This window comes from Homalodisca vitripennis, chromosome 5, assembly GCF_021130785.1.
Source record: "Homalodisca vitripennis isolate AUS2020 chromosome 5, UT_GWSS_2.1, whole genome shotgun sequence".
Classification (NCBI taxonomy): Eukaryota; Metazoa; Arthropoda; class Insecta; order Hemiptera; family Cicadellidae; genus Homalodisca; species Homalodisca vitripennis.
This window is the reverse complement of record NC_060211.1, coordinates 183,261,709-183,272,974: the sequence shown is the minus strand read 5'-3', so window position 1 is coordinate 183,272,974 and position 11,266 is coordinate 183,261,709. Positions and strand designations below refer to the sequence as shown.

The 11,266-nt window shown below is 33.4% G+C and overlaps 1 protein-coding gene across 1 annotated transcript; it reads left to right on the top strand.

Moving 5' to 3' along the window:
• Window positions 1-787: 787 nt before the first annotated feature.
• On the top strand, window positions 788-7,705 carry LOC124363306 (lysozyme-like). The gene is made up of 4 exons (XM_046818536.1): window positions 788-1,004; window positions 1,739-1,812; window positions 4,850-4,991; window positions 7,380-7,705. Exons 1-4 carry the CDS (start codon window positions 857-859, stop codon window positions 7,415-7,417), a joined length of 402 nt encoding a protein of 133 aa, XP_046674492.1. The 5' UTR covers window positions 788-856; the 3' UTR covers window positions 7,418-7,705.
• Window positions 7,706-11,266: the final 3,561 nt, after the last annotated feature.

Genomic DNA, 11,266 nt, shown 5'->3' with positions numbered 1-11,266 from the left:
ATATTAAAATACCGTAACAAGAAGAATCTTGTACCATGCAATTTGTAAAACATAAAGTTTACCATAACATTACAAAACAACAAAACTGACTATGACCTAGACTAGATATCAAAGAAACCTTACAATATTTATAACTTGGCCAGCTTGATATCAATGAGTAACCACTTTTGTGAAATGGAGGAAAGAATTCTCCCCATGTGTTACCAGAAACCAAAGCCACATGTTGAAGCTACAAATCTTGTCACTTGTGAGAAATATCTTACATAGTTTCCTGATATTCATCGTCAATATTACTATAACTAATAGTTGAAATCACATGCTAAGTTAAATCAATTGTAATACACGGGTAAAAAACAATCAATACATTCGATAATACCAATTGAAAAATTCGATAGTAGCAGTCAAAACATTCGATAATAGCAATCGAAACATTCGATAATAGCAATCGAAACATTCGATAATGGCAATCGAGATATTTGAAATCAATCGAGATATCCGATAATAGCAATCGAGACGTTCGATAATAGCAATCAAAACATTCGATAATAGAAATCGACATATTCGATAATAGCAATCGGAACATTCGATAATAGCGATAGAGACATTCGATAATAGCGATAGAGACATTCGATAATAGCAACAGAGACATTTTGATAATAGCAATTGAGACATTCGATAATAGCAGTCGAATCATTCGATAATAGCAATCGAATCGATAATAGCAATCGAATAAAACGATAAACCGACAGGAACCACCGTTCCACGATAATCCAGACACACCTAAAACTGTATTTATCTGTTTCCAGTTGTACTCCAGGTGTCGAGTGTGTACGTGTCTAACCTCACCCCTATCTGCATGAGGTGCCTGTGCCACGCCGCTTCCAGCTGCAACCTCACCCTGGGATGTGTGGATGGTTACTGCGGCCCCTTCCAGCTGAGCCGCGGCTACTGGAGGGACGCTGGACTTCACGTACTTCCAGATGACAATCCTTCCAGAGATGGAGGTTTGTATGGTGATAACCTTATGGGAACATATTTGCGTTAAAGGGTCATCTATTTCAGACACCTATTGTCGTTAATTGTTTTTGTTCTCTTAGGACAAGAAGCTTATAAATTGCACTTAGCCCTATAAGAACCTTAGCGCTGCTTTCGGAGTGACAGGGTATTTAGGATGGGTAATGTTAGGGGGTAGGGGCCGCCTCCTGTCGAGATCCATGAGGAAGAATTTAGGGCACTAATCTCAAAGTCATGTCCCCCCGGAAGAATGGGAGGCCAGCTCTGAACCAGCCTCTCCAGTCAAAGCAGGCAGGGGTGGCACACCCTTGTTGAAGCTAGCAAGAACCTCTAGTTAAATGTTAAAAAAATTATAACAAACACCGTGTTTCGAGAATTAAAATGTACCCTCTTCTTCAAGTGACAAAGAAGGGAGGTTATGCTTTAGCGAAATTTATATATGGATTAATTTCTTTCACAAAAAAGTATTGCAATCATAGTTCTAAGGCTTCTGCGGCTCGTGTTCTATATGAGTATCTTCTATGTTTTACTACTTCTTCGGTCTTCCTACGGAAGGCCATATTCAGTTAAAAGATGTCTTCTCTTTTAATTGGTTTTGAATGAAATGAGATAACACTTGAAATTTAGCTTCTGACGTGTGACGTGGCTCACTCCTACCCAGTAATTATTTTAAATTGTGAAATATGATAAGAGTTTTTGATTTTGATTTTTTGTCTGTTTCCAGCATTCTTGGATTGTGCTCAGGATTACTCTTGTGCCCAAAGAATTGTGGAAGAATATATTATCCGATTCGGAAGCGTAAGTAACCCTCTCATGTATGTCTTACTATTATAGCCTACGTGGTATTGATAAAAGCCTTTCGAAAATTTGGGATATATCTGTAAAGTAAACAGCGTAAAGTACGAGTTTTCTTGTTTTCTCACGTGTTGTTATAATTAGGTCAGTATTATGAAAAGTATTACGTGATATCGAGGTGTTACCTATTATTGTTGTATGAATTAGAATAATGAATACATTTCTATAAAACTAGTTTGATAACTTTCATTGCAGTTGTAATATACATCTAAAAACAGCTTATCAAAAAACATTTGATGATAATTAATAAGTAATTCATCAGCAAAGATGAAAAGTTTGACGTCTTTCTCTAACATGTGTAGATTGTAAAACAATGATGGTATATAAGGATAGTAGAGTACGGGAATTTCCCATCGTTACATGTTACAAAAGACTTCAAGCCTAATCCAATGGCGCAGTGTAGCGGGCACGATTATCGCAAGATAACAGTCAAGCAACGTCGAGCGTTGCTGCTGCTTGGGTGACCGCTGAGTGATCAGATCATGTCCTTGCAAGCAGTCCGCCTGCCCGGCCATTGGTGGTAGTTCTGAAATGATCTCCAAGCCGTTAGTCCCTAGGTTAAGTGTTAGAGAGGGCTTCTTAGACCTAGTAAAATAATACATTCTTTAACTTTTTTAACACTACGTTTCGTGGATTGAAATCTACCATCTTCTTCATTCCTAATACATTATCGAAAATTTCCGAAATATTACTATATTTTCAAATTATCCATAATCAGAAACATACTTTAAAGAAAGAAATGATGATATGATGTTTATAGATTGATGTTAATAATATTACTGTTCAATACTCTACTTTGTTATTTATATTCCGGGTTTCTTTAAACTAGAAATTTAAAAAAAAACAATTAGGAAAAAATTATGATTAGTGCTATCTTAGAGGAAAATTGAATTGCAACATACAAAATCGCTTTTATACTTTTCAAGATGTTTTTTATAACTTGGGAGGATTTACCCTGTTTCCAATGCAATTAGCAACACTTGGATGGCCGATTTCAAACAGTACTTTGACAGAGGTAAAAAGTATCAAAAGACAGCACAACCACAGTTGATGAAAGTTAGCCTACAACTCTTTCACCCCAAAAAACCGTCACTGTTTTCCAAATCTTGACTAGCACAAACATTCAATCATAGCAGTAACCACTGGTACATCCATACCTTCCCCATATCTTGATGCTCCTCTATACGAGTATATTGTTTTGGAGTGGACCTACTCTTCAACTTGGCCATTGGCCCATCAATGCTCTGAAAAGTCGTTTCACTTCTAGTCCTAGAATAGATTCGAAACGCAAAACTAGCCCATCTACGTACATAGTCATTTTTATTAAAATTCTTAGCTTTCCTGGCAAGTTGAAGTAAAATTTAGACATCAATAGCTGAAACCTATCTCTTGATATTACTCGCTTTATGGCTGTGTTCCCATATATTCTTGCATGGACCAGTAATCCTAAATGGTTGGTAGGCAGTTGTAACACATGATAAGATGCAACCAGTTACTATAACATGATATTTTGTCTTATTTAAATCCTTATTTGTTTGTTTGAGCAATATATCTAATCACTTGTCAGTGCAGTGGGCAATGAACATGAAAAGGGTCTTAGGGAAAACTTAAGTTTGATAGAGGTTTTGTTGGCCAATACTACAGGCTGTTGTTTGGGTGAATTGATTTTCTAGGTTTGAAAGTCTTCTTCACTTGGTTTCAAATAATGTTAAGCTTTTCAACTTGCTTAGTTTTCTTGTTACCTTGTTTCTTCCGTTGCATATTATTGGTATTCTGCTGTTTGCAAGTTCCCTCACCTGGATCTTCAGGAGCCTCTTCATTATTGTCGATGACATTCAGCTGGTTGCAGGACGTAAAAACGCATCTAGATCTAGAGAAATGTTCCCACCGTCGGCAACGTTGGACTGGTTGCTGGATGTAAACGCATCTAGATCTAGAGAAATGTTCCCACCGTCGGCAACGTTGGGCTGGTTGCTGGACATACTAATATAACTGTTCCTACAGAGCCAGTAAATGTAAGCACAGCCATTTAACCTCAAAAGTGAACTCCATGGTAAAAACAAAATGACAACAATATAACACTTGAGTGCTACTGCTGGTTGAGATACCAACACAGCAAAGTGAAAATACCCAAAATGAAAGGGTATAAACAATAATACCCTCAACATTTTTTTAAACACTTTCTGTCCAGAGTTTTTCCTTGCTGTGACATATGTGTAGTGAAAGGGTTAAGGATAGATTTTACAGTGTTGAAAATTTATTTTATAGCAGTAAAACTCTATGAATTTTCAAATTTGTAGCATAAGTGGTTTTTGTTAATAAGTTTATACTTAAAAAATATTACAAACAGACTCAGGTGAAAAACTAATCTTTCTATTATACCCGTCGTATTGAATTATGCTCTTCATTTTTGCATTATTACCAAATCCAAAATTTGTATTTCATAGAGACACTGCATACTGTTAAAAGAATATTTAAGTTATATTTCGGGGGCCACAGGAAAAATAGATGGTCATATTAAAAGCAATAGAATCTCAGACGCCGTCTTCAGTTAGGACGAAATACTATTCATGACCAATTCTAGTTTGACCACGGAGACATTGCAATATTGTCAATAAAAAGGTCTCGAGAAATGAATACTTAATCCTCTGGTTTATGGTAGGCTGGAGTCCCAGTCCTTGATGAAGTCATTGTCCATCATCATTTAAAATGTATAAACTTCAACCACCTGACTAGAAAAAAAGCTGTACAATGTTTAAAAAAGTTGCTCTCACCCCAGAGAACAATACTTGATTTGAATATTCGTAACAACATGGCGGATTACAGACCGCCCCCAATCTTTCTTACAGAGCGCATTAATTTTGAAAACAATGGTCGGGCTGACTAGATTCGTTAAAACATTATTGAATTAGTTTTAGTACGCCAGAGAAGAAGCTAGGTTTGAATTTCCACGTGTAATCTTTTCTCCCACAACTTACAGGACTGCAATGGAGATAGTGTGTCGGACTGTGACGACTTCGCCATGCTTCACTTTAACCTGAAGGATGACTGCACAGCGTCTTTGGATGGGACCAACTTTGGCCGCCGATACTCGACCTGCAGACCGACATCTGATCCCCCTGGTACTGGAAGCTTTAACTTTCTTAATCTTCTTTATCTTTAAAACCTATTTGTTTATCCTTTGGTCTACAGGTTCTTCCTCAGACATAAGATGTTCAATTTTGTGAGTTATAACAGGTTAAACTATAGCCTGTAAAGCTCCAATTAAAGAGATCCTTTTTTAGAAGATCCTCAATATCCTTAAGAGACCCTAACATGTTTAAGAGACCTGATGTTAAACAAATTGTAGGTAAGTCAGCTGGTTAATCGGTTATTCTCTGTTTGAAATTAGTGTAATACTCATTTTATCGTTTCATGTTTGGTGAAGTCATTTTAATTTGTTTTAACCTTTGACTTGTCCTTCTCCCAACATTTTAAATTTAACATCAAATAAAAAAAAACTATTTAGTCTGCTTTGGAGAGTACAAATTAGCGCCAGTTCTATATGTTATAATACACACGACAGATAAATATTGTCTGATATATTCTGATAATGTTGCAACTTTCCACACAAAGACAAACATCAAGTCTACATTTAGACTATTTCATGGACATATTTCCTTATGGAATATTTAGATGTGAGGTACTCAATGTACTGTGTGTGCTTGATTTCTTGCTTGATGTGCAAGCATTTCTACCACAGTAAATATTGTAGAATAGGCTTGCAAACTTGAGACAACCTGCCTTATAATTTCCCGGATTATATTACAGAACTCCAAGAAAATAACAGGAACGTTGCGTCATCAGTGATGATCGCGAGTAGGCGGCCATCGCTTCAGTTCGTTTGCGGTGGTAGAGGAAAACGCGAATACCAGAAACTACAGTCTCACTCAAAATAACAGCTTATGTAAGGTGGAAATAAGCTGATGATTGTATCTGAATTGCTTCACCAAATCACAACTGAACAATCGTTTCAGTTGTGTATCAGATTAATTAAACTTCATACAAAAGTTTTTCCGTTATGTTTTACAAAAAGAGTGATTTATAACTCAACATTTTGAAACAGAAAAAAACCACCTTTAACTTATTATACGAGACAGTAGTAATTATTTGTTTAATGTTGCCTAAAAATAGTTTATCAGCCAACGATTTACGCAAATATAAAACCTTATTCTGTTTATTTTTAGAGTAATTAATTATATATATATATATATATATATATATATATATATATATATATATATATATATATAGTCTCTTAAGCAGTTCAAAAGAAAACTACAATTATCTTGTACAATATTTCGTTGTATTAACAACTTTTTCAAGTACACAATAATAACACAGAATAAAATAAACAAACAAAGGAAGAAACCTTTATATATATATATATATATATATATATAATAACAAGAAAACTTATTTAATTTTGCATCGGCGTTTAATAACCTTCGAATTGTTTTAGGTGTGTTGATTTCTGTCATTTTTGTGAAGATGAGGCTTGATAGATATTTTGATAGAATTCACTTGTTTTACCCAAGTCTCGTCTCCTTTATTGATTTGATCGAGCAGCGAATCACCATCTTTTCGTACGTGTCTAAAAATTCAATGAAGCAACCATACGCTGATTTGTATGGGTTTCTGTTCAGATTTTCGATACCCACGGAATGTTCAGCTACGTCACACATTTTGAATTGGTATTGTAAAACAACAAGGAACTACAGTAACCTCTCACTAGCACGTCTGCATAGCCACTGAACGGAGGATCGCCCTGCCTGACATAAAAATGGCCGCGATAGTCCTGCCACTAGCGGCTACAGAGCGAAACATAATCTACTTTCTGTATAACCCTAGTACTACGAAAGAATCATATATTTTGACATGGATGAATAAATCTAGCGTTTCTGTGGTTACATGTATAACAAGGGTCTATACTGTGAATGGCATTTTTGAAGATAATTGAAGTTACTTCATATACGTCATGATACCCCTCTTAAAGATACCCCAAAATAAATCAATGAAAAATCGAAATGAGGGCAGAAATCAAGTGCATTTCACTTGTTAATAAGCACGAAAGAGAATGATCACATGGAAGTTGAAAATACTCTGAAAAAGTCGATTATTTAAAGTTTTCAAAATTAGGCCAACATGTTGCTTAGTTTATATCATGAATTAGATTTATGAGAATGTCCCAAAATGTAAGAATGCAAGAATTAAACTGTTTGCCACAAGTCAGGTCTTCCTAAAAGTTCATATCATCTCCCAGAAATCTATGTACGTGTTAAAGGTAGTAGAAGTTTGGTTCAACGTGACAAAAACTGCATTTAGTATAATATGTTTGTGAGCATAGTATTCCTCAGTTTTAAACTATTCAAAAATTACCAAGAGTCCTCAAGGATCACCGGTAAACCCTATAAAGTTATATTATTGTTTTACAGTTGTTTGTTTTTTAATGGATTAATTTGTGTTTTCAGATTCGGATGATGGCCCACCTCGTCGCATCAATGGGTGATGAATTATTTAATTTGTGATCTGTAGAATAGTTGTAATGTGTTTTATTTAAATGTGCAATAACAGTAATGTCTTTTAAAAACTAATTCACTTCTAATGACAAAGTAATAAATGTCTATAAAGTTTACGAAAAAGGCCTTCATTTACTACGACAGTATTATTTTAACAAAACCAATCGATTTATTTATGTAAGTTCCATGTTAACAAGAGTAATAAATTTGTGTTGTTGTGTTATTTTGTACTTATTATAGCTGTTGGTAAAAATAAATTATATAGCAGTGATTTCATATTTTGTGCTGTTCATACATGTATATTATTAAACCAAACCCTCCCAAATTGAAATCAATGTATAAATAGTATACCAGCCGACATTTTAGTAAACATTATTATCTCATTATTCACACCCAAAAATCAATTTAAATGTGATTGACGTCCAAAAGCAAACGTTTAAATAACTTTAGTACGGTTAAAACAGTTAAAAATTAATTATTAATAGCTAATTGTCCCAGCTTTATATTAACTTCGTTGCATCAATTTAAAGTACCGTAGTTACAGTAGCATTAAGGACACGATAGCTCCTTATTAAAATCATGTTTTCTCAGATGTAATGACCAACTTTAGAACGATTAAAACAAATTAAAGTTTATTATTATATAGTAGTTAATTGAACCAGCTTTATATTAGCCTACTAACTTCGTTACACCTATTTAAATTAATTATAGTATTATTGATGTCACCATAGCTCCTTATTAAAATCACAGAAGAGAATAAATTATAGAAGGTCTGATTACAAATACCTCAGAGAAGAATCAAATAACAGAATGTATACAAACCTAGATAACGGATTGCATAATTTGATATGGGCTAACAAAAAAGCCCAAAAAACGAAACGTTATTGAATGTTGAAAATTGATGTAATAAAAGTAAAGTTTCTTTAAAAATTGTTTTACCACTGAGAAGAACATTTTATATGTACCAAAAACGTTATTCAAAAGATTATTGTGTTAAAAGACGCTGTCATTAATGAATCGTTATTTTTGTAGTCAGCATTAACCAGTAATACAGTTTTTGAATGAGTATTTCTGGTAAACCTTATTTTAAATTCTCTTTGTACAGTTTGATATTGACAATGGAAGGTTTAGAAGGACAATAGAATTTCGGACATTTTCCATAGTTATATAATACAAAATGTACAACACTAAGTTTTGAAGGTTGAAATCTATAGAAGACGATTAGTTCATATAAATGTACTTAAAAACTACATCGTGCGGCAATGGACTGTCGCTTAAAAAAGAAAGAAACATAAAACACAGGTGAACATCCTCAAAAACTGCTTTGAGCCCAGACAGGAGAAAATGAACCCATGCGTTGTCACTGCACATGGAAATCAAGACTACGAAAACACACGTTACACTAGGACACGCGAAAGTGGGACACTAACAAGAAAATCAATGCCGGCATTTCCTGTGGTATCGCGGCGTGTCATCTGAAACAATGATATCGGAAGACGATGGTCCGTAGGGGCAAATACAGCCACCTCCGGACCTATATTCTGATCCTAGACCTTAATGTCATGTTGTGGGTATGAGTTTTGTAGGTTGAAGTTTGTTTGTTTGTTAAAATTTTTTAAGGTTTCTTAGTTTGTTCTTTTTTTATATTTGTACCCAAAATGGCTTAACTCAACCGAAAGTTGATTTAGCGTTTGGTATTTTAATTTATTTACGAAGCCTCAATAAGTTTACATTTAAAACTTTTCTTGTTAGTGTCTCTCTTTCGGCTGTGCTGGTGCGACGTGTGTTTGTGCTTTTGACTTCTCATGCTTGTTACTAGCATTCTGTGGAGTAGCAATACATGGGTTCATTTTCTCCTGTTAGGACCTGAAATAGTTTTTCGGTTTTTACATTTTTTAACTTATTTTCAAAATTATATGTGTAATTTTAATTAATGGTTTTGGCTCAATTTAGGGTTTATTAAACAGTCATATACGATTTCACATATCATGGGATTTCTCAAAGTGGTAGTAGGAGTACTCACATCCGGTTTATTGAGAAGGTAGCTCATAAATAGTTGTTTCATCCTCCATCCTCTGTTGGTGAAGTGAGTTTTTATGAGTTGTGCGAGAAAGTATTACTTTTATTATATCACGATGATATTGTAAATATAAGATGTTGATGTGTTAGTTTTAAAAACATGTCTCTGCATATTGTACTGTACTATAGTAAAATTGTGAAATACCTTTAGAAGTATCTAACTTTTTGAAGTTGTATCTAAAAGTTATATATATATATATATATGTGTAACTTGTACATGTAAATGTGTATTGTACATGTTTATCTATGTATGTACCGAATTTTTGTGTCTCTGTCCCATAGGTGATAAATCGAATAAACAAACGAACTTCTTCCCAACATATTTATTTCATAATATTATATTTATTATATTACTATGCTACAAAGTTTTACAATAAATACAGTATTAAGTTAATCCAATTTTATAGCATTATTGTATTGGTAAGGTTAGTGGTCCATACAGAGTAACATAAACGAGAGCTGTTACTCATTATTTTGTTACTTCATCGAGGGTCATGAGTTTTTTAAATAAAGCGGTGAAAACAGAGATTAAAATTTATAGAAGTTTGAATAAGAAACAATTTAAAAACAATTGTGTATTTTTGTATAAGTAACATACGTTATGGATAAAAAAAGATCTTTTGTTTCCAATTATGAAACAATAAGATGTTTTGAGATATTTTACCTTAATAAAAATCAAATGCTAAAAATATATATTATTAAAAGTGCAAAAATATAAAATTCGCATGCCAAAAACTGCAATGGAAAATACTTAATTGAATAAAAAAAAACTGTAAATATTGAAATTGTTACTATGGTGAAACAATTACTTTTTTATAAACCAGTTTCATAATCATGAGCATAATTATTGCAGTTTACATCCTTGAAATTTGACAGACTACATTTTAAATTCCATGTTATTTCGCAATAGGAGTCCTTTCCACCAGTTGTCGGTATAAAGAGCGTACACGGGGGGTATAGGTAATCTACCCCCCCCCCTTCGAAATTTTGTTTCATCTTATTTGAGACAGATGCAACTGAAATCAATCAATATTTTAAGAATATGTTATCATACATTTATATATTTTTTAACTTGTATACATATCCTTTATTACCTTTTTTAATTCTTGATAGTACACATCCCCTCTTGACCCACGAACTTATCCTCCCCTTGGAATCAGTACCTGGGTACATTCATAACCGTTATTTGTAGCATTATTAATTTTTCAATATCTTTATTACCTTTTAGGAATTTATAAGACCAATTGTGGCAGCCGCTACTTAAATTGCATTACGTAAACTAAACGAAAGTGAAAAAGTAGAATGAAAGAACATTACGTATGCTTCAAATACTGACAGGACTGACTGCCATAGCATGGTTCTTTTTAAATTATTCAAAAAAGTCTAAAATTAAAAGTGCGATGATTTTAACTACTTTTTGAGAATTATAACCAAAATAATTTGGTAAAAATTAATTGTACTTGAAAAAACTCATCATTGCTAAATTAAATTTATTTCAATACTATGGTTCAATTACATTAACTAATCGGAAGTAGTAAATGTTGTCGTTACTATAAAAACCCCATACAACAAAATTAATAATATATGATCTGATAGAATTGATTTCTTTTAAAATGTATGGAGTAACTTTCCAATAATAGCAAGATCATCTACAAGAGCATCTGAGGTTAATAAAGTACGTGGCATTGCATTGCAAAATAGAATGATCTTGTTGATTTCTTTCGTATTCTTAATGTTTCCTTACAAATATAATATTTGTC

Excerpts from the sequence above, each read along its gene's own strand:
- LOC124363306 (XM_046818536.1), top strand. The coding sequence starts at position 857 with ATGAGGTGCCTGTGCCACGCCGCTTCCAGCTGCAACCTCACCCTGGGA. Across the intron at positions 1,005-1,738 it reads CAATCCTTCCAGAGATGGAG|CATTCTTGGATTGTGCTCAG; the intron begins GTTTGTATGGTG and ends GTCTGTTTCCAG. Across the intron at positions 1,813-4,849 it reads ATATTATCCGATTCGGAAGC|GACTGCAATGGAGATAGTGT; the intron begins GTAAGTAACCCT and ends CACAACTTACAG.